The sequence below is a fragment of the Homalodisca vitripennis genome, unplaced genomic scaffold (genome assembly GCF_021130785.1).
Source record: "Homalodisca vitripennis isolate AUS2020 unplaced genomic scaffold, UT_GWSS_2.1 ScUCBcl_5439;HRSCAF=12151, whole genome shotgun sequence".
NCBI lineage: Eukaryota > Metazoa > Arthropoda > Insecta > Hemiptera > Cicadellidae > Homalodisca > Homalodisca vitripennis.
Genome location: NW_025781549.1, coordinates 12,424 through 36,691, shown reverse-complemented (window position 1 = coordinate 36,691; position 24,268 = coordinate 12,424). Strand labels below are relative to the sequence as shown.

General features: G+C 32.6%; 1 protein-coding gene across 1 annotated transcript; it reads right to left on the bottom strand.

The window, feature by feature from the left end:
* LOC124373383 (microfibrillar-associated protein 1-like) lies at positions 1-21,460 on the bottom strand. The gene is made up of 9 exons (XM_046831755.1): positions 21,153-21,460; positions 11,212-11,509; positions 8,680-8,854; positions 8,041-8,125; positions 7,105-7,262; positions 5,510-5,676; positions 4,366-4,525; positions 1,902-1,991; positions 1-260 (listed from the first exon to the last, which is right to left on the bottom strand). Exons 1-9 carry the CDS (start codon positions 21,238-21,240, stop codon positions 78-80), a joined length of 1,404 nt encoding a protein of 467 aa, XP_046687711.1. The 5' UTR covers positions 21,241-21,460; the 3' UTR covers positions 1-77.
* Positions 21,461-24,268: the final 2,808 nt, after the last annotated feature.

The following is a 24,268-nucleotide window of genomic DNA, read 5'->3' as shown; positions in this document are numbered from 1 at the left end:
TACTAGTCATAAGAATGTTTAATTTAATATTTTTTTATATTATACTGTTATATACAAAAGTCATACAAGTTAAAAATCTAAGTTTGTTTTCTCTTGTAAACACTGGGCTTCTCAAAGAGCTGCTTCATGCCAGCTGCCTGATTGTGGTGAAACTTGAGGTTCTGAGCCGTTTCAGACACCCAAGGTGACTCGAAGTGTGTTGTGTCCTGATCCACCAGGTGAGTGTACTTGGTGCGGCCACTTCGGCCAAAGTTCTTAACCTGCACCAACCACCAAACATAATGTAATAAATAGCTCTGCACTAAGATTAGCAAAACTTAAGTATCTTACGTGTTATTCTAGGTAAATCTAAAGTATTGATGTTTTTACAAAAGTTTTATCTATCTTGTAATATTCTAACATGTTCAAAATGCTTATTCACGCTCTGGAGTTCTTAGCCTTTTTTGTTTTAATGTTGCATTGAAAGTTAAATTAATGTGCTTACAACAATTGCAGCGATATCGTCCAAAAGGGTCTACTTATCCCATTTATATACTAGTTTCATATTACTACACAATTTAAAATTTTGACTGCAAAATTGTATAACTACATTTTGAAAAACTGGACTAATATTTCGTCTACTGACTAGCATCTGAGCATTCAGTGGATAAAGTCCTAGATATATTATATATAAATTGCCAATAGGTTTTGCATCATTCTTAAAAAAAGTTTAATCTTCAATCAGTAAAATATGGGGAATATAACAAAATTTAAAGTCTATTATTGTATATGTAGTTTTTTAATTACTGCAACAACATAAACACTATTTGTTCCTGTTGTATATGAACAATGTAATGAGCCTAAAGGTTGATTAAAATGTTGCATATAAAATAGTTACAAATGAAATTTTAAATACATTGTCGCCAGAAAATTACTGAGATACATTGGTTTTATCAGTAAATAAGCTGTTCAACCTTTCCACAAAAAATAAATTTGTAGACATTCTATTGGTCCTCTAATGTATGATACCTATGGACTGACCATACCAATCATATCTGATATAGTCAGAGCAGTATTTTCACTCAACTTCTGTAACTTACAGAAGAAAATACAACGGAATATCAAAGCACCTGACAAAACGTATGGAAAGTCTTACCAACTAATCCAACAACAAAGTAACTTCATAAATGTCACTATGTCGCATGATAAAATGCCATATAATTGTAGTCAGTTTTTTTACAAATTTACAAGATTTGCTCGTTGCTTTCATGGTTACCCATAAGACCAATGTAAATATGTTTGAAGTGTTAACCTTTAGACCCAAAAGTTAATAATTAAAAATTAATATTCTACCTTAGACCAAGTGCAACCTATTTTCAAGGATCTTTCTAGCAAGAGTTATTGCAGACAGACAGACAGACAAGAAAATTTTTATGTGATCTGCAACCCTTTATTCTAGTGCAAGTTATTGCCGAAAAGTGTTTTGCAACAATATTTTGATGTAATGTAATAATTTTGATGTAACATTATTATTTTGTTAAATTAGTGCAAGTAAATATAAATGAGCAGTGAATTATAATTTTTCAATTGCAATTAAAAGAAATTAAAATTGTATACTTCACTTCACTTATAGGCCTATAGTAGGATGACTAGGGTCTTTAATAAATTGTTCATATACTATCCACTGAAGTAAAATGTCCTTCAATAATGAGACACAATACAATAATTTTCTTACATTAAAAATTTTAAGAACATTCTCTCAGAATCATCTGCATTATTAACCTTATTCCAACTATGACTCACAACAAAATAGGCCTATGATTAATTTGTGAGTAAAGTGTATAGAATATTCTGAATCTGGCTTACTATTCATTGCACACCCGTTACACTTTCTCAATGACTACAAAGATATTTCTACACACCTGCATGACTTTAGGAAGAATAGTTTTGTCAAAGTGATCCTCCAATGTAGCAGCAGAGAAATCCCTCTTGAAGATTTCATTTTCATTATCCTGCAACAAACAAAACAATACATTAATCAATATTAAATGTAAGTAATAAAATTAAAACATTTCTAAGTATGAAATAATTTCTATACTAATTTAACCACTGTTCTGATTAAAGTAGTAATAACATAATGAAAGTGATTTTTAACCCTACTTCTGACACATTGACATCTTATGTGTTGTAATATTGTTAATTTTCTGAAAGTGCTCTTATTTTGATACCTCTCGCACAGTGAGGTACATAAACAACTTAAAAAATTGAGATTTCCCAGTCTGGATTCATTATGAAAACCATAATTAATAAAATAAAATAAAAAAGGTTTCTTCTCTAACAAATTTTATGTGAAATGATAAAAAGCTTGAAATATTGGAAAGTAAAATTCTGTTTCTTTCTATTTATGCAAACAGAATTTTAACAGCCTACATGATTGATTATATAAAAATTGTCTTACAAATAGTAATAGTGTTTACAAACACTGAAAAACAATGAGATATTTTCAAGTTACAATGATGTACCAATTATAATTCTACTGTTTTATTTTTGATACTGAATTATACATGGTAACACTGGCTCTGTAATAGTGGATTTTGTGGAAGTCATAATTTGAAGTTGGCACTTCACTCAGTGTAGGCCGAGTCAATCAATATAAAAAGGGTATTTAACAAATCATATGCGAAAAAATTATATGAAATAATGTAGATTTAGAGCAGATCTTGTAGGTGTAGCAATTAAAAAAAAGCTTAAAAACTGGGTGATTATTTTAAATATTTAACGTTGCACAGGTTAGGTTGATTTGATACAAAATATTTTGTACTATATATACAACTGATAACAAAATATTTCGCATGGAAGAGACAACCAACTTGAATGAATGTTGTGAGTTACTTCCTAAACTCATAGTAGTCTGCCATTTTTTTTAATGAAAGTAAATAATTATGAACTATTTCAAAGCATTGGACACATACTGTGAGATATCCTTATTATAAAAGAAAATAATAAAAACCATTACCGGTAATTATAGTCTACACAATTATTAGTGTAGAGTTATTTCACTCGTAAGTGAGGTGATTAATTTGCAGAAAGTAGATCAATTATCAACACTGCCGAACCTCTGCCGTGCAGGAAGCTAGCAGTCCGTACTCATTGTCAAATGTTTTAGTTCAGAATCTGAGATATTTTCAATTACATATACTGTACAGCTTATGATATAAATATATAAAATAAAAGTGAAGACTATTCACACATATTTGTAGACATCATCCAACAACCTAATCTTTAAAGATATCATTTAAACCACAGAAAGCTTTATTTTATAAAAAAGGAATTTTTCAGCTTTTACTATGGGATGAACAAATTATATGCACATATGAGTTCTAATGCCAATTTTGTCATGGAGGAGTGTGGATTTCCATACTCGCTCAAAAATAAATCTTTTTCTCATTTGTAATGGATGTTTTTTGTTACCCTGACTTGGGTTTATCAAATACACCACCTGCCTATGAAAATTTCGGTGAATTTTTCTTACAGTGGACTGTGTTAATAGAGATTGATCTAGATATAATTAATTGAAAATAACCTCAGTTCTCATGGACTTCTCAATCAATCCTCATGGCCAACAATAACCAATACTTTTCAAGAAACCAAGAGTTCTTTGTTTGTAGTATTAAACTAGTTTTTAAACTGTTGTAAAGGAATAATATAAATTCAAAATTAACCAATAATTAATTAGTTATTCATTAATGCTAGTAAATAGCTACAGAAATTTTGCCTTTTGGTTTACCAGATTTTTACAAAAACATTTTTTCTTCCCCAAGATAACAAATGTCATTTGAGACAACAGAAAGTGGTAGGTGATAAGTGCAACTAATATGCAATAATTAATAATAAAATTCCTGTTATCAGAGATTCTCAGTAAACCACTAATAGTATTGTAGTGACCATTTAATGGATCACTGACTTTCACATCAATGAGGCATAATACACACATTAATCATCACCTTATCTTCTTAAATTCAAAACAATCTAAACTGAAAGTAACATTTATTTCTTTGACACTTAATAAAAATGAACTGACAATGTTTGTTATTAATATTTTTCATGTATTTCATACTTTTTTGTGGATACACTGTATATTGATATAAACAGTGATATTCTTCTTCAGAGCCTCATAATTTGTAAAGTGATCGGAGAATATTTATTTTCTCACAAGTCATGTCTTACATGGGTCATATCTACAAACACCCAGCAATGCCAATTACAAAAAGACCATTTTCACAAAAATCTGTTACTGCAATTTCTAGGGTTGATAGTGTCAAAATAGTATTGGCTAATGATTTAGTTTCATTTAGTGAATGTTGTGGCAACTTGGTGCAGACTTACCAGAAAGAAAGCTCCTCTGTGATAATACTTCTGCATGAATTTGTATTTGCCTTTCGTGGCTTTGTTGGTGATAATTTTTTGATTGTTGCGCAACTCTTGTCTACGGTCCTCTTCTGACATGTTCCGCATTCGTTCAATCTCAAGTCGCTCTTGCTCAAGTCTATAACATTATATACATAATATCAAAACATATTACAGTATTAAGAAAATGAGACGGTTCATATACCAGACATTTCTATGAGAAATACATATCCTAAATAAATGTTTGCTTTTTGATCTCTCGTTATATTTTAGTTGTTATTGGTCTTGATCTATCACATCATTAAAATTCTGAGTTAAGGATTAAAATATTAGTATTATATAATCACTGAAAAATATTCAACAAATTAATTTCAATAATTATTTACATTTTTTTCATTGTTCCAATCTTTTAATTATTTTGTAATAGTAACACTGTTATTGTATTTTATAACTTTCTATTATCTCTATTTATTGGTTAAGCATTAGTGAAGTCTGCCTATCATTCGAGGGGCTAGAGAAACTTTATTTCTGCCTGTCAGTCTGTCTACACAATATCCCTCTCAATAATCATTTTGCATGCAGCCTCAGTGAAGCTCGTTAAATGACACTTGGCGTGGCATACTCTTGCTTTGTTATTAAAGCACTATTCAATGCCAATTCAACAAAATGCTTTAATCACCTACATAATAAATGAATAGAAGCAACAAAACAGTGAGTTTTGGGTGAAAATTTCTATTTATGGATTTCTGGAAATTAAAAACAAACATCTCTCCTAGTTAGAACAGAGGGTTATAATCACTCTGTGTCCATTTGGCAAGGCCAGGAACATGAAAGATTAGGTACCAAGATTTTCAGATAAGGGATGGATGCTGTCTAGTTGCCTCCTCCTTCCTCCCACTCCCATCATGGTACATCAATTTGGAGTCAAAGTCCCTGATTAAATTATTTCATCAGTACTTCACAAAATTACAATTTCAATTAAGTCACATCTCCCTAAAACTAATTGTGAAGTTGTGAGTATGTTTTCTGTGCATTTATTGGTAAGCTTAATCTAAATATAAGGTTTTATTATTACAAATTAATTTTATAAAAATACTTTTTAAAATAACACAGTATAACTTACGCTTCTCTTTCTTCTCTATCTCTTTTTATTCTTTTTAATTCACGAAGTTTCCAAGCTTCATATTCAACTTCATCATTTTCGTCATCTGTATTTACATCATTTAATGCAGGTTCATCATTTAAACCTTTTGGTTTTGCTGAATCTTTACGAATTTCTTCCTCAACCATCTGTAAAAAATGTAGTATTAAAGATATATGTTTTGTAGAAAATTGTACCAGAAAATGGCAATCTTTCCTTATTACAACAGAACTATTGATATTACACGTATATATTTTGCAAGTTTTAGTCTTAAGGTTTTTGACAATTGAGGGGACTTATTCTATAGTTGAAATCGACACATTAACAAATATAAAGCTTAACAATAGTTGGATAGAGATATAGATTTCCAGCAGGCATTCAATCTACACAGCAAGGTGTGTATGACATTTCACCGAGTTAGAAAAATAAACATGAACTGTTAAATTTTCACATTTCAATATGTATAAATACATTTTTAAATGTCCCTATTTCAAAATTAATTAATTAAAAATGTTGAACTGCTATAACTAGTAATGGGTAAATCCAGAATTTCCAAATATGGAATCTGACCCAGAATTTTAAATCAATTCTAGATTCTGGAATTTCGAATGCTAATAGTTTTAACTTGATTATAACCTAAAAAAACTCACCATCAATCCAATATGTCATTATTTAACTTTTGGAGATTGCCTGATAATATAGAGTGATCCAAGAATCTATTATAAAGAGATTTGCAGAGGTTCAGAGAAATAGCTATTTAAGAACAAAGACATGTTTCCTAGAATCGTAGATTTCGTTTTACAGCCTCAGCTTCAATTACTTACTCACCTATAACACAATCCTAATTTGACATCTTGTGACTTTTCCTTTTTTCAACATTGAAAAATCTATTTCGTGAGAAGTGATTACAATGATTGAAGATGCTGATGCAATTTATGGAGAAGAGCTACATATGATGGAAGAAAAACAGTGGCATGAAACAACAACAGTGGTTGAGGTGAACAAGTAGTTGTGTAAAATGTTAGGGAGAATATTTTGAAAAAATTTACCATCAAAATAAGTAAGTTTGCCTGGTTCAAATTTGTATATCTCAAAACTTGTGAAAAAATGTTCAAAATCAAATGCAATGATTAAATATCTACATCTGCAAGACAACATTGTGTATGAATGTGTGCCTGCGTGCAACTGTATGGAAAGTACCGTAAAAAATTGGTATTATTGACTATTGCAATACAATGTAATATATATTGTCAACGCAATAAAATATATTCTATTCTATTCTATATTCTAACAACCACCATTCATGACATCATGGCTGGAGGTGACATATCATTGGCGTGGATACTATTTTCAAAGCCAACTAACTACTAAATATGTACAAACTTATTCTTCATATATACTCAAATTGCCTACAAAACCATTGCTACATCTTTGTCTACAAAGTAGCAATATGAACTACTCAATAGCATTAAAAATTAAAAAGATAGCTTTAATGACCATACAAATTCAGGAGATAAAAATACAACATCCACAACTATTTCTTAATTAGAAGTAAAATGTATAAAAGACATACATACTTTTAAGGTGTACCGTCTTCTTTCTTCAGCCATTTTTTTTGCTTCTATTTCTATTAGTTTTTGTTTCTCTTTTTCCTTCTCCTTTTCAATAACTGTTACACGATCTTTTTTACGTACAAACACTGGTTTCAATCTGGGTCCCGTTTCTTCTTCAGAATCTGTAACATTTCTTTAATTTTCAGTTGATTCAAAACAAAAATTTATAAAAAACAGTTACAGTTTGAATGGTACTTGGTATTTCAAAACAAACGACTAGAAGTCTATGAAAAAAATAAAATTACTGCTACTGACGACATACTTTTTAAAATATAGGCTACAAAATAGGGTTGATGATTTTGATTTAAAATCACTCGTTCGTTGAATCATTAAATCTAAACCTTATTTTTATCCATTACAGAAAATCAGATGATGTTTTAATATCTAATGAATGAAACAACATTAGTGCCAATCCTTATCCTGAACACGTATTTTTCAAATTGAAATACAAAATACAATGTTTACACAACCAATATAATAACTATATGTCTATCAGCACTTCATTTATTTACTTGTTATTCATATTTTTTGTTCTTTACATGTACTCACTAAAAAGTAAAAATTAATATATCAGAGTCAGAAAACAAGGTAAAGGGGCTAAAAGTTACTACCAACCAAAAATACAATATTTATATAATTGGGTAACACTGATATAATTTAAATTTCTGTCTTTTGTTTTAAGTGTGTAAAAGCATTTTAAATAAACTAAACTAAATAAGAAACACCTATTGCTTAATAACAGGTAAGCTACAACACGACCACAACACTAACCCAACCTGTAAATGATTTTTAGAAACTTGATTTGTTTAAAACTAAATTAATATATACCATTGTTTAAGGATAAAGTATACTCATGCATTCTATAAATAAAACTAAAAACAAGTGACAACAGAACTGTACCTGAATACTCCTCATACTCTGATGACTCCTCAGCACTTTCCTCAGGAGTGTGGCCCTCATCCTCCTTGTCTAATATTTCCACTTCCTGAAATTATAAAATATATTACAAAACAACAACCTCAAACAACTATTATTTACAAAATTGTTTCTTATGTTTCATTAACATTGTCTGTTGAATAGAATGAGTACTTTAGGTTTTATTTAAATATGTTTTACTAAATAATTACTTAGTTCCAAAGTTATTACAAATTTTTATTTACTTAAAAACAATTAAACTTATTCAATTCTTTAAAAATAGCATTTTCTATTTGTTTAACTAGCTAAAAATACAATACATGCATGCAAGGTTTAAGAAAGATTTTGTACTGTAAAAATGGTTTAGCTACTTTTAATAAGAACTACATATTTAACCAATTAAGTAAACTAAACATAAAGTACACAAATTAATTTCTAACAAATGAACTGAAATGAATTAATTATATCATAGTGGGAATAAATATAATCACAATATCATTCAATAATATTACTTGGACCTTGAATCTGTAATTCATAATTTAATAAGTAATAACAAAAGCTCAATAAAATACACTGTTCTTTTCCCCATGGATTCATTCTGAAATTTCTATAAAAAATACTAACTTGGTCATCTTTACGTTCCAAGACTTTCTGTCTGAGCATTAACCTTCTTCTTTCTATTTCTTCATCACTTAGCTCATCTTCCTCTTCTTCTTCCTCACTGCTTTCACCCCTTCTTCTTCTTGCTCTCTCATCATCTGATTCATCCTCATCTAAAATTTCTGGTTCATGAATGTGTCTGGAATACAAAGAACATATTTTTGTTAGTAATTCAATAACTTATTAAATGAGATTTGCACAAATTTCAATCTACTTTATTAATTCTCTGAGTATTTTACACAAAACCGTAGATTTTAGCAACTCATAATATGAAATAACGCTTGTTCTTTGTCACTATTACATTCACTAAAGTTTATAAGTGAATGTATACTCTTAGGAAGATATTCAACTACCTATATATTTTTAATGAGAACTCTTTAATGACATGAAAATTACTTTACATACAACTAACAGATGGCGAAAGCATTAAAGTATTGAATAATTACAGGATGATCGTAAAAATATGAACGATACCAGAAAATGCATGACTCATCACATAAATTTCGTATGGAGTGTATAATCTACAATGGTTTTGTCTCTTGCTTACGTCACAATGTGCCAACATGCCCTCAGACCTCAAAGAGTTCATTCTAGATTAAATTATAATGGGTGATTCAAAAAGAGCGCCGGTTTTGAAAAGACTGGTAAATTTTATTTTATCGGTTGGGAACAATGTTTGACCTTGATTCTATTTCTGACTACATTCCGATTGTTGACGCAGCTGATATTTCTCTCATTAGTGCATTCTGTGTCTAACCATGGAGAAGTTTACTTGTGCGCAACGAGTGTTAATAGTGAAAACGTTATATCAGAGTGGAGAGAGTTATGCGGCTACTGTTAGGCGACTTCGCGGTACTCTAGGACGTAATGAAGCACCGAATGAATCAACAGTTCGTAGAATCATGAAAAAGTTTCAAGAAACGGGTTCAACAGTCAACCTCAAAAGTTCTGGACGTCGTCGTTGTGTCCGAACTGAACAGAACACTGAGGTGGTTCGTGACAGTGTGGCTGTTAGCCCAGCGAAATCAATACGTCGCCGTTCTCAACAATTGGGTTTAAGGTGTTCTTCTGTACGGAGAATTCTTCGTACGATCTCAAATATCACCCCTATAAAATTCAGCTGACGCAACAATTAAAAAGTGGCAGATCACCCGAAGAGACGACAGTTTGTTGATTGGGTATTGAGAAATTCGCAGGAGGAAGAAAACTTTGCAATGAATATCATCTTCAGTGAAGAAGCGCACTTCCAATTGAAAGAATTTGTTAATAAACAGAACTGCCGTATCTGGGGTTCAGAAAAACCTCGCATGATTAACGAAAGGGAAATGTATCCACAACGAGTGACAGTTTGTTGCGGCTTTTGGTCGGGCGGCGTCATCGGCCCTTATTTTTTTGAAGATCAGGAAGGGCAAGCTGTGATAGTGAATGGAGACCGATACCGTACGATGATTAGGGAGTTTTTGTGGCCTCATTTGGATAACATAGGCATTGACCAGTTGTGGTTTCAGCAGGATAGTGCCACCTGCCACGCTGCCCGTGAAACAATTGTGTTGCTCCGTGACCGCTTTCAAGATCGCGTCATTTCTCGTAATTCCGACCATCAATGGCCACCAAGGTCGTGTGACTTAACACCTTGTGACTTTCATCTTTGGGGTTATCTAAAGTCATTAGTTTATGCCAATAAACCCCGAATCATCAATGAGTTGAACGAGGAAATTCGACGGGTTGTCGGCCAAATTGAAGTGGAAACTTGTCGTGCAGTCATGGCTAATTTCATGGACAGAGTTGTTGCGTGCCAGCGTAGCAGAGGAGGACACATGCATGACATTATTTTTCATACATGAAATCGAAAGGTTAGATGAACATATTTATGTATTTGATTTCAGATTTTCATAAAAATAAATCTCTTAATTTGATATATCAAAACCGGCGCTCTTTTTGAATCACCCTTTATTACTACAAATTGTAATTGCTAAAGTCTACAAGAATATTCTTTTCTATTCTTTATAATTCAGAAACTAAGAGAAACATTCCAAGATGGTCTATATTTAACAGCTTTGACAGAGAATTGTCTCTTAATAAAAAGTACAAAAAAATCTATCTCTCCTTAAGTACATATAATGTAGCTATGTTGAGATGGGTTAATTCAATTTGAATGTTGATTTTAACTCCAGTTCACCTTCCTCTAAGTGCAGCGTCTTGAATCTGATGCTGTCACAGATTTGACTCCGGGTTGTACTATTTTATTTCAACTCTCCCCACCACAGCGACATTACTCGGTTGCTCCACCAAAAACAAATCACTGTTAAATTTGCAAAGTTTTGTATTCATTTATTTGTTTATTATCCTGTGTCAAAGCAGGTATTTATGATCTGTAATGTAGCCTATATGCTATATTTGAGAGATTATGTATACAAACTGCATATGTATATTTATGCTAATGACTAAATTAAATCTGGAATCATATATTTCCTAATATTAAGATCTAAAACCAACCTGTGTCTTTCAATTTTTGTTTCTTCATCACTTTCAACTCGGCTGTCTTCAAATCGTCTACCCTTAAGTCGTCGAAGTCGAGGATCATCAACATGGGTTTCGTCATCATCTTCTTCATCTTCACTCAGAGGTTTACTCCTAGAAGTTGCTGTAGTAATTCCTGCAGATGCTGCAATTACTCTCTTTTCAACAAAATCTTCTTCCTCTGATTCTTCCTCACTGCTAGAGACTGGGGCATACTCTGGCCGTTTACCGGATACATAACGATGGACTTTTACTTTCTGCATAGACAATTCACCTGTAAACAAATTATGGATTAATAGATTATTGGAGTTGTCCATTCACAATGATATTATCATATATCCCCCCATTCCTGCCTGAAAAAGATTTTGTGTGCATATCAAGGAAAGATCCTTAGCACTACTATTAATAACCTGGGAGGTTTACATGTAGAACTTCAATACATACACACAAGCACACATATGTGCACACACCCACACACTCCCACTAAGTGGTGGCCTGACTTAAATTAAGGCATGACTAAAATTTGTATTATTTCTTCTACACAAAAAATCAACTTAATTTAAGCTTTTGTATGCCTACATATTATTTTAGGCTCATAGAAGTAGAAAAGGCTACTGCTCTTGGAGGCCTAACAAAAAAAATCTGATACTAAAAATAGGTATCCTATCCTAATAATATTATAAATGCGAAAGTATCTTTGTTTCTTTTATAGGCCTATGCTTATTTTGAATATTCAAGATTCAAAAATTCTTTATTCGTACATAGTACAGCATGTACATGAATAGTGTCAATAAGTTTTTTACAATATACTAATTAATCTATATGTCATTTAAAATTAAAATTATACAATGTAATAAGAAATAAACAATCCAGAAGCTTATATACATGAAATACTAAAATTACATACCAGGCATTCCCAATCTACCTTCCCTCCCAAAACTCATCAAGGGAGTACAGAGCCAGATTTATCAAATATATTTTTAACTCTTTTTTCATTTTAATAAAATTTTGTTCATTTATTATTTTTGTTGGTAGTTTTGTTAAAAATTTATGGCCCATAAAATCAGTTCTTTTTTTGAAAAATTCTAGTTTGTGCTGAGGGACATTTCTTTTAAATCTAGTATTATAATGATGTAAAATTTTTGTAGGTTTTGCATTTCTCTCATTTTGTTTTATATATATCACTGTCTCATATATGTATAGACTGTAAACAGTTAAAATTTTGTGTTCTGAAAACAAATTTTTCTTTGTCGTTGCACCATATATACTAATTCCATAGGCTAAGTGTGAATGTACCAGTGAAAAATATATAGTCCGCAATGTCTGTATTACTACAAATCTGCGACATCTGTCGGAGTGCATAGATACCAGAAGACATTTTATAAATTACGTGCTCAGTGTGTTTGTTCCATGACAGATTCTCGTCAATTATGAGTCCTAAAAATTTTGTGTGCTCAACTTGGGATATATCATTATTATTTAAATTAATATCAAATTTGGGTGTTATTCTTGATTGTTGAGTGGAAAACGAAATGAAATTTGATTTAGTTGAATTTAAGAGTAATTGTTTGTTATCTAAATATTGTTTAACTAAATTTAGACTAATGTGAGAAGATATTTCTATATCTTCTTCTGAATTACCTGATATGGTGATGTTGGTATCATCTGCAAACAAACAAATGCCACAGTCCTGTGGAACCACCTTAGGTAGTCCATTAATGTAACAGAGGAAAAGTAATGGGCCCAAAATGGATCCTTGAGGGACTCCGTATTTAATGGTTTGTATTTCAGACTTATATTTTCTTATAATGTGACACCTGCTCGGTTTTAATTTAGATGATGTGTGTTCTATTTCCATGTATTGTTTCCTCTCTGTTAAATATGATTCAAACCATAATAATTCTCTATTTTGAATACCTAGATTGTTAAGAGAGATTAGAAGTTCTTGGTGTGAGACGCTATCAAATGCCCGTGTGAGATCCAAGAAAATTCCAATTACCTTTTCACCCCTATCCACCGAGTTGATTATTGACTGAATAAAGTCAATGCCAGCGGTAGTAGTGGACTTTCCCGGTCTAAAGCCATGTTGTTGCTTATCTAATAATTTATTGTTTTCTAAATAATTCACTAATTGAATATAAACTACTTTTTCAAATATTTTAGAAAACACAGGAAGAAGAGACACTGGCCTATAACATGAGGGGTCATTTGGGTTACCTTTTTTGAAAATTGGGATTAATCTGGCAATCTTTAGTTGATTCGGAAAATAGCTTGAAATTAGAGATGAATTTATTAAGTGGACTAATGGCTGTAAAATGAATGGAAGAGATTGTTTTATTAGTTGTATAGTAACCTCATCATTTCCAGATGATGGTTTATTTTCAAAAGACATTACAATTTTTTTTAAATGAGTTTCTGAAATCTGATTAAATCTAAATCTATTATTTGTTGTATGAGCATGTGGAAAATTTAATTGTTTTTCATTTCTAGAAGGTAAATTGGGTAATACTGTTTTATCAACTACGTTTACAAAAAACTTATTAAATATATTTCCAACCTGTATTGGATCACTTACAACTTCCTTGTTTATATCTCTAAAAACTGTAATATTTTTTTTACAAACTGGTTTTTTATTTATTTCTGTTTTAATTAATTGCCAAGTTGATTTTGAAATGTTGCAAGAATTATTAATCTTTTGATCAAAGTATTGCTTTTTTCAATATATATATCATTTTTCAATTCCTTTTTCATTTCTTTAACTTTTGATTTTAATTTTATATCCTTAAGTATCCTACAGTTTTTTTCTAAGTCTATCAATTTACACTGCTTGTATTTAATTTCATCAGTTATCCATTTACTTTTGTGATTTTCTTTTTTGGTGACTATCAATTTAGGAAAATGTACTTCAAAATTATAACTAAAAATAGAATAAAACACATCATATTTCATACGCACTGGTGCTTGGTAGACATCCGACCATGCCGTATTTGCTAGGCTGCTTAAGAATGACTTAATATTACTCTGTGTAAATTTTCTAATATATTTATTCGTTACACTGTTCTGCCTTTCACCAAGATCTAAAATTTCAATTATCTGTGCATCATGGTCGGAAATGTGTGTTATGATGCCAGAGACTCTAGTTTTATTAGAAGGTAGATTTGTAATAATATTGTCAATTGCTGTTTGTGATTCTAAAGTGACCCTGGTTGGAAAATCTATTTTGTAATGTAAGTTAAACGATTTTAAAATACTATTGAATTTGTTGTAAACAGTATCCTTATTCAAAACATTAATGTTGAAATCTCCTACTAATACAATATTTTTGAATTTACTACACAAGATATTACACAAAACCTCCAACTTAGACAAAAAAGGATCAATGTAGCAATATTTAGGACTTCTGTAGAGACAGGCCAACACAAAAGAGTATGTGCCAACATGCACCTCCGTAAGACAACATTCAAACTCTTTCTCAGTCAGCAGTGATTGTATAGAGGGAATTAAAAATGTATTGCATTTAATATAATTTCTAGCTAAAATCAGGGTACCTCCTCCAATAGAGGTAGCTCTAGAAAAATGTGAAATTTTGTTATAATTTGTAATATTTAAAACTTCAAGTTCTGAATATGTCATTTTGTGTTCTGTTAGGGCAATTATATCTGGTTGAATTTCATCTGCTATTACTTTTAATAGATTGATTCGTGATGGCAAATGCTGTACATTTTGGTGAAAAATAGAGAATTGCTTCTCCTACGTCCCAGAGGTACACTTGGACAACCCCAGTGCTAAGTCAGACCTGCCTCCACATTGTGCTCTGCTAAAAAAATTTCTCCATAATCAGAGCACTCAAGAAATTCATTTAGCACCACTTCACTAGACTCATCCGATGCGTCGTTATCCTGATTGTGTAGTGTGTCTGTGGTCTGTCCAATTCGTGGACCGCTGGCCTGCTGGGTTGATGATCTGCCCATCCACTGCTTCACTGGACTGTCCGGTCGGTAAACCACTGGCCTGCTGGGTTGGTGGGTTGATGGTCTGCCCATCCACTGTGTCTCTGGACTGTCTGGTCGGTAAACCACTGGCCTGCTGGGTTAGTGGGTTGATGGTCTGCCCATCCACTGCATCACTGGACTGTCTGGTCGGTAAACCACTGGCCTGCTGGGTTGATGGTCTGCCCACCTGCTGTGTGATCATCGGTTAGTGGGCCACTGTCTCGCATGGCTGGTGAGTTGTTGGTCCATCCAGCTGTTGAGTCATCAGACTGTCCGACCACAGAAGTGATGTCTTCAACTCTGTCAGGAATTGAGTCTTGTGTATTTTCAACTGTAGGCAACCCCGGGAAGACTGTGAGATCTTGTAGCCAATTATACTCGTGCGATGCCCTAGTCACCAAAGTAACCGGATCTTTCCAAGCAGAGACGGACTCAAGTACTGCACATGTAGGAGCTTGTTTGCACTCAACAGTTGTATTTCCAGTTTCACTGGAGAGTTCAGCTGGAGTTGTGTAAGTGGCAGATATTCATCCGGGATAAGCCCCACTGATCTTTGAAGTAGTGAAAAATCCCATTGTGATCTCTAAAGTTGTGTAATATTAATGTGAATGAGCCTGTTAAATGTAATCAACCGTTCTGTGTAACATTGTTTATTAATTTCAATTTGTTTACATTTATAGTGAGTAAATTTCCTAATAAGTAACCCAAAATTTGGTATTTATTTACAATAGCGTGACCATGGAAAATGAACTTTTTTTTCATGGGTTGGGCATTTATAGCCAAGTATTATTATCACAGGTGCATATAAACTGGGGGGGGAAAGTATATTATTATATTATATTGATGCCTTTCGGGCATTATTGCGTTAAGGAGCAGGGGCATCACGTGATCTGGGATTCGACTTTTGCAAGCTTGAGTTAATTTTTTTTTCTAAAAGAGCAAGCAGTGCTGACAGGATTTACGTACTAATCAGCATCATTTCAGTAACTTATCACTTACCTTAAAATAAACATCCAACACAAAGGTGTGCCATTACCACTACTGAACTAGGAGGTTAAGAATAGACACGGAGGAACAAAATAGTTCAAAATGGCATCCCTTCTTTATTTGAGAGAGCCGCGGAGTAAGACCTTCTCTCATTAAACAGATCAATGTCTTCTAAGGTCATTGGTCTCATTACGGGGCATGGTCACCTGAGGAAGCATCTACACAGAGTTGGCATCCTTCAGGAGGATCCGCTCTGTGGAAGGTGTAATGAGCAGGAGGAGACTGCTGAGCACCTGCTCTTTGATTGCCCTGCAATAGCAAGAGAGCGGTATGCCATCTTTGGTAGCTTGGACAGGGGTGGTGAATTTTCCAAGGAGGACTTGATAGGTTGTTTTCGGCAGTTTGTTGAACTGCTGAAGTTGTAGACTGGTAGGCCTCATGGTGTTTCCGGGGTGCGCAAAAAGCCCTTGAGGCTTAAGTGCATGGCAGTAGGCCGCCCCAAGGGAGGAAAAAAAAAAAAAAAATCCCAAACTGTCAAATATGGATAGTATTGCCAGAGGTACTGTCAAAAACAGAGTTTTCAGAGGATTTCAAAAAATCATAACTCCTTTGATTTTTGTTGCCGACGAATTTTTTCTTCACTATTGTTTTCAGGAAAAATTGTAGTTTTCAGGGGAAAAAAATGAACATACCTTTCCATGGTCACGTTATTGTAAATTGATACCCAAAATTTTAATGCCGGTTTAGATTTTAGCGATTAGGTAAGTACTAATATATCTTATAAAATGTCATAAAACATAAGGTCAAAAATGGCTCTGAAGACACCCTTTCAAGCAATCAACAAGAACTATGATAGATGAAATTTCACTAAACTGTTCTTTAGAATTAATGTACCAATTCCAGTTCTAAATGTTCTAAAATATTTTAAACACTTTGACTATAAATTTGAAAACTGATCTTAAACCCATCTTGGTTCTTTTTGACAGAAGTAGGTTTTTCTGATCTGTTTTACATATTTTGTTGATCTGGAAACAAAACAAAAATCAACTATGGAACGAAACATACTAAGAACGAAGTAAATCTAACTGGCCATAACTATAAACTTTTTGACATATTTTCTTGATTGTGGCAACAAGGCATTTAACTCAAACTTGGTGTCGGAAATATAATTCACTTGAACCAGAATGGTCAGAAACATGTAATGCCTACTACTAAATTGTGTGCAAAGCAATAAAAAAACATTGTTACTGGAACGCACACACCGGTTTGATGTGAGCAGCCATTGCTAAGTACGTTAAGTAGTTACTGTGTTCTGCAATCAGTTAACCTATTTACATCTCATTCTGAAATTTGGCATAAGTGTTGTCAGTTATAGTGTGGATAAAATATATTTTTTGAAAAAAATTGAAAGGGGCATATTTTTTGGTTTCCAAAAACTGATTTTGAGAGAATTGAAAAAATTCAAAATAAAAGACCTAATCATGTGATAAAGTTGTTATTAACGTATTCTGCTAATTCTCCAGAATAAAAATATATATATGGTTTTAGGGGGTATATCCGTAAATAGTTAAGTTTTTAATATTTTAAAGTTCTGTTTGTGTGCTGTGTGTTTTGATATCTGTGTACAATGTTATCTGCGGCTGGGACTGATAGCGAATCGGTTATCTGAGTGCTCCGGAGCTGTGGTCTAGTACTTAAGAAAATATTGTGTACTGTAGTTCAGATCAAGTGAGTGCTAGTTTGACGGATCGTAATGAATTGTGTGTGTCGGAGTGTTTTGTTGGGCGTGTTAAGAGTAACCGAAATGAGATTAATTCCTTTAAATAGTAAGTGTTCTCTTTTACTGTCCAATTATATATTAATAATGGATTTATACACGATTTTTTACACTTTACATACATTTCTTTGTATTACTTTTTCAATTTATATTTCCGATCAGTACTTCTAGACTTTTGATATTTTAGGCCTACTGACAGGTACTAATCTCAAGGGACGTTTGTCTTTCATTGAAATTAGTGCGGACTGGCTGGAGGCACTCGTCTCAACCCAATAACAACTATTAATTTGTAGCTCCTAATTAAAAGCGGCCTTAACCCTTTGAATGCCAACGTCCGATTCTATCGGACGTCAAAATGAAGTCTGAAAAGTGCCAACGTCCGATTCTGTCGGACGTCGAAAGTCGGCCGAAAAGTGCCAACGTCCGTTTTTACCGGACGTTCGGAAAAATATTCGTAAAAAATCCAAATACTAATATTTTGACTTAATTATAGTTTATATTTGTTCATAAAGAGTTGTTGTTTTCATAATAAAGAGTTGTTGTTTTCATAATATATCGATTTAGTTGTCTTTGGAACGATTTATATTAACAAAGATGACGAATGATCTAGATAAGATAGCATTGACAGCTGATCTTCATGACATCGTGTTCCAGTTCACTGTAATTCGCGTTGCGGAATTGTACTTTGAGGTTATTTTTAGTATTATTTTGTGTGTATACATGTTTATATAACAGTTTATTATCCTTGTTTATGTCATTATGGATCGTTCTAGATCCCCTCTAAGTGAAAATGCAATAGGAAGAGTTATTGATGAAGAGTTCCTTGACGATAGTTTTGTAAGCAATGTCAGCGTGTGTTCAGAAGCCAGTGATAGTAGTGAAAGTGGTTTATTTGGAGTGGTTTACCGATGATGATCCAGATTATATACCTAGTTCCGACTTGGACCAACCTGGAACCAGTAATCGAAATGTGCAAACTAGGCCTACACAACGTTTTGTTTCAAGTGATGAATTGTCAGATGAAGATGTTAGTCCTCAACCTAGGCCTAGAGGTAGGCCTAGAACTGTAATCCCTGACAGTTCAGATGAAAACTCAGATGAAAATGGAAGTGGATGGTTAGAAGTGAATGAGGAAAATGACCCAGGTTATAATGAGAATTTTTCTTGTAGTAAAAATAATGGTAATTATCATATTAACCGCCGGGGCGGAAAAATACGAGTTTTGCGTTCTTAACTTATTGGAATCGTCCTATATAAAAAAAAGTATAAGGTTTGATGGGGTGGAAATGAGAAATAACGAAGTTCTAGAAAATAAAAAATTAAATAACTTTCCAGTAATATCTCCATGTTCTACATCCACGTCTAGCGTCACGTGACCTTTTGTGGCCAATGATTGAACCTCGTGATGACGTCATCGGTTTGCGCCGCCATCTTTGCAAACGTAAATGAGAAATTACAGAAATGAGCAGAATTTTGATCAAAATTAATAATGTTTTTCTTAATTTCGAGAAAAAAATTAATTACGAGTGCCTCCGGCCATCAGCGCGGGCTTCGGCAGCACCTTCGGTGCTGCCCCGCGCTGATGTCAATAAAAGAAAAACATCCCTCGAGATAGTACCTATCAGTAAAATATAAAATTCTAGAGGGGCTGATCAAAAATATAAATTGAAATGTAATGCAAAGGCAATTATGTAAAGTTTAAAAACTAAATAAATCATTAAAAACTCAAATATATAGATGGATATTAACAGAGAACACTTACCATTAGTGTGTTGGCGGATATAGCTAAACAGCAGCAACAAAAAAGTGGTCTATCACAACGAAACGACACAGTCTCCCGGTTTAAAAACACCACTCGACCGCACGACGAACAAATACACTCATTTTTAAAAATGCCCTGTTCTATTAAAAAAGAGATAATTTCGTTTCGGTTAAAACGTAAGCTCTTTACGTGCCCTACGAAACACTCCGACACACACAATTCACTAGGGTTGGTTGAACTAGTGGATGGTTGATTCATCATTGTAAACTCACTCACTCAATCCGACCTACTGAACACGATATCTTGTGTAGAACTGACCTATGCCCCGGACAACTCAGATAACAGGTATGCTATCAGGCTGCTATCAGTCCCGGCCGCAGATAATATTCAAGTAAACAGATTATCCAGACACAGCACACAAACTGAACATTAAAACATTAGAAACTTTACCACTTATCAATATACCCCCTAAAATCATGTTATTTGTCATTTGCACCCCATAGTACTATATATATTTTTTGTTCAGGAGGGTGAGCAGAATACGTTTGGTAACGTCAAATTCGTGATTTGCCGCCCCGGCGTTTAATCTTACTGGTACCAAAATAATCACAGTTTTGAACATTCTTTGTTGTCACGGCTGATAAATACAATTTTACATTGGTGCGGTAAAAGTTACATAACAATGTTAATTTTAAAGATTTTGAAGTGAAAATGTGTACAGTTATTCACAATTAAATGCTCTTTCAGTTTTTATACATAGTTACAAGTCTTGTATTTTTTTCATTGATGTTATTGAGTGTGAAAATGGAAAAACAACAAAAAATTGGAAAAATATCTTTGGTAAGTAAATATCTTTATTACTAGATATAGTTCCATGGCAGTTTATATTATGTTTTGGTAAACTGCAATTTGTGCAAAGAAAATTAAAAGAAAAATTAGGTTGATAGCTAAATAAATAATCAAACTATGAATTTTTTTTAAAACGCTTACAAATTTGCTAAAATGAGCCTGGCACTTTTCGGTACACTCACTGGAAAAATACCCGGCACTTTTCAGTACACCACCCCCCAAATATGCCCGGCACTCAAAGGGTTAATTTCAAGGGTAAAAATTCCGCTCATTTCAGTATTATGTATTATTTTCAATTTACGTTTTCAAAGATGGGATTTATATCTAAAAGCAAAACAAAATTATTGACCTAGCTTAAGTAGAACTTGTGTAATATTTCTAATATTATATTATGGTTAAATGAGATTCATTATGCATTACAAAGGTGTAGGCTAGACTACATAATCCAATAACCCTCTTCTTGAAAAACTGGGCAGATAATTTTTTAAAATGTCTTATATTAGAACTTGTACACCAATGCTACATATTCTTTCCACCTGTTTAAATTTACCTTTGTCATTTTTCACTGGAACAGCTCCAGCAGTGCTTTGAATTCCAGCAGGAACTGCAGGCAAAGGATTTGGATTCATCATCATCATGTTGTATTTTGAGTTATATCAGTATTCTCAAATAGCTTCCAGCTTGAATTGTACGTTTAGAAACGAAACAAATTCACTGAAACAAAATGTCTATCACACAAGCTTAAACATTGCAATAACTTATGACAACTCAATCAGTGGACTAAACAAAACAAACTTCTCTCCCTTCACACGGTTCTCTCAATAACTAGACCTAGGCCTACTTTCCATGTTTAGTTCAGTACAAAGAGGCAGCTGACGACAAACACTTATATTCAAAGACCAACACCAGATAAAACCGAGATAGAAAAATACAGACTACAATAACTACTATAGTATATACACTGCTATAGGTTATATATATATATATATATATATATATATATATATATATATATATATATATATATATATATATATGTATATATATCCATTTCATCGTTTCAAAATGATCTTGAAAATAACAAAAATTAAATTACATTTCTCTTACATACTAAGTACGAGTGTACGTTGTTACATTTATTTATTTACTCTAACGGCAATACTATTTATCATTTAAATATACTTAAGATAATAAACCTAAAACATAATAAAAAAGTACAGCAAACCTTAATTAGTATGAAATACTAATTAAGATTAGCCTTAAGATATCCACTAAATACTAATACACATGAAATAACAATAACACAGTAATGATAATACCGTACAATATAACAAATAATATGATAACGATAATAATCATAACAATAAAAAATATTAATATACGAATGTATTAATAAGAGTGTAATTATAGTGGGCCACTTGTATGTATATGATGAAATCGAAGGAAAAGGAGGGGCAGAAGACGTTTCTAGCTGCCTAACAAACAATATGCGAAAGACTATAAACATGTGCTATTTTCAGACAGTTGTAGTGGACAAAACCGTAATATAAAGATGCCATTAGACGTGTTAAGGCTTGTGCAGGAACAAATAGTGAAACTACTGATTAAAAATACATTATTCTATGCCGTTCCGTTCTAATGATGCGGATTTCGGTATGATGGAAAGAGCTATCTAGAAAAACTACTAAATCGTTGTTCCAGAAGACTGAATAAACAATCAAAACTGCAAAACGCAAGGAGGCACAGTTAAGGTACATCTTATGAAGAGAGACGAGTTTTTTTAGTGCCAAAGCATTAGATGAGGTTGTCAATAAAACGAAGAAGGCTGCCGATGGGGAAGCCAACAACTGGCTTTAATTTTCGTTACCTACGGCTTCAGAAAGCTAAACCATTTCAAAACCTGTTTAAACATACCTTCAATGAGGACGAACTTTTTAGGACTGAATATGAAACAGCGATGAGGAAAACAAGAAAAATGCTAGGTCTAACGAAGGCCTAAGTGGAAACCCCTTTTAAAAGTGAGACCTATTCTTCTCTACCCTACTCGCAGAGCTGTCTCTCTTGCTAAGAAAAACGACATGCTGTCAGCGGTCCAGTAAATGCATACCCAACATCAAAACTTCAGAAACCTATCTTTGGTTGTTGGAACATGGTCTAACCGTTCTAAAAATAATGAAGAAAGAGGTGAAAACTATGAAATTTATTTCGAAGACTGAATAAATGGACTAAATTATTGAAAAGTATACAAAGGCTGGAAATTAAGTCTGAATAATTATTATTGAGAGTGTTTACATACTCATGTAAAAACGTGTTCTAAAACTAGATATAATTTGTATTTTCTAACAATAAAATATGAAATTAAAAAAATAATTGCTGTCAGTATTATTTTATCAGACTATCAGGTATATAATAAAAAGACAGAAGTTAAAACATTCAGTAGAACACTAAGCCAAGTCTGAATTTCGGAGCAATAATGATCCAAGTCCTACATATAACCTTATGGTAAGTTATCACAGGCTTAGTTTGTAAAAAATAACTTTTTTCAGTTGTCACAATTTAAGTTAAGGAAAATACAACATGCCCATATATAAATAATTTCAGTTTAAAGTTACTTGAGGGGCGTAGAACCCAAACTCACTTACTCCAAAAATAACAATTTTGGCAGAAAAACTGTTTTGGTTGTTTATTCATGGTTTGGAATAAAATCAATGACTTGTCAATTTGAAATAATCATATAAGCTTTCTGTTACACACCTGGAGTTAGTTAGTTTTGACCTCTAACGATTTGGAATTAGAGAGTTTTGATCCTTATAGTGTAATATTGTTTAATTACTAGATATTGATTTTCGTTTCATTGAATAAGTAAAATTTAATTGTAGTTTAGTTTAAACTACACCTAAATATTAGTTTTGCACCTAATTTAAAATTTTGGTCCGTTATTTAGTATTTGGTCTTTACCAGATAGATTACTATCAAAACAAAGGTAGATTTTCATTAATCTTCTAGATTATACCAATTTTCTCCATAATGTTTAACTAACAGCTTTCTCATAACATTTTTTATTGCTAAAAATGTTTGTTTCTGGTATGTGCTCTGGAGATGTATGTCTGTAAGTTCTTCTGTGTAACCAAACGGTTTCTTGGGATTTTTATGTTTTAGGTAATATTTTTACATAAACCCTCTTACATCTAGAAATTTTAAAATGCCATTGATTGTTAGGCTTGAATGTGCTATTAACACAATGTTTGAAACCAAAGGCATTGCAGTCTTTGCCAAAAATCTGTAGGGCCTCCACTTTTGAGATTATTTTGTATCTCCTTAGGATTTTGTATTGCATCCAATTACCTGGCTTAACTGGAGAAATTAACAACTCCATATTCCAATAAAAATAAATACAATTTCAAGCACAATAAACAATTTGTAGAACAGACTACCAAAATATAGCATAACAACATAACCAAAACTAACTAAACCTGTTGTTGATTCAGTGCTGTATTCTGATTGGCCACAGTATCGATAAATACCAACATCCCTTATGAACAAGTTAATAATCTAAACTTTCTAAACGCCATGGAACTGGTGAGTTTAGATTCTGACTAGTAATTAAAAATGTATTTTTTAAATATGTTCTAGTGAATTTTGGCTTGAAATAAGGTAAATATAGGC

What these genes read in the sequence shown, in the direction of transcription:
- LOC124373383 (XM_046831755.1), bottom strand. Translation starts at nt 21,240, where the DNA reads ATGATGATGATGAATCCAAATCCTTTGCCTGCAGTTCCTGCTGGAATT. An exon ending in ACAAAAATTGAAAGACACAG is followed by an intron (nt 8,855 to 11,211) that starts GTTGGTTTTAGA and finishes TTTGTATTCCAG; the next exon opens with ACACATTCATGAACCAGAAA. An exon ending in TTCTTCCTAAAGTCATGCAG is followed by an intron (nt 261 to 1,901) that starts GTGTGTAGAAAT and finishes TGGTTGGTGCAG; the next exon opens with GTTAAGAACTTTGGCCGAAG.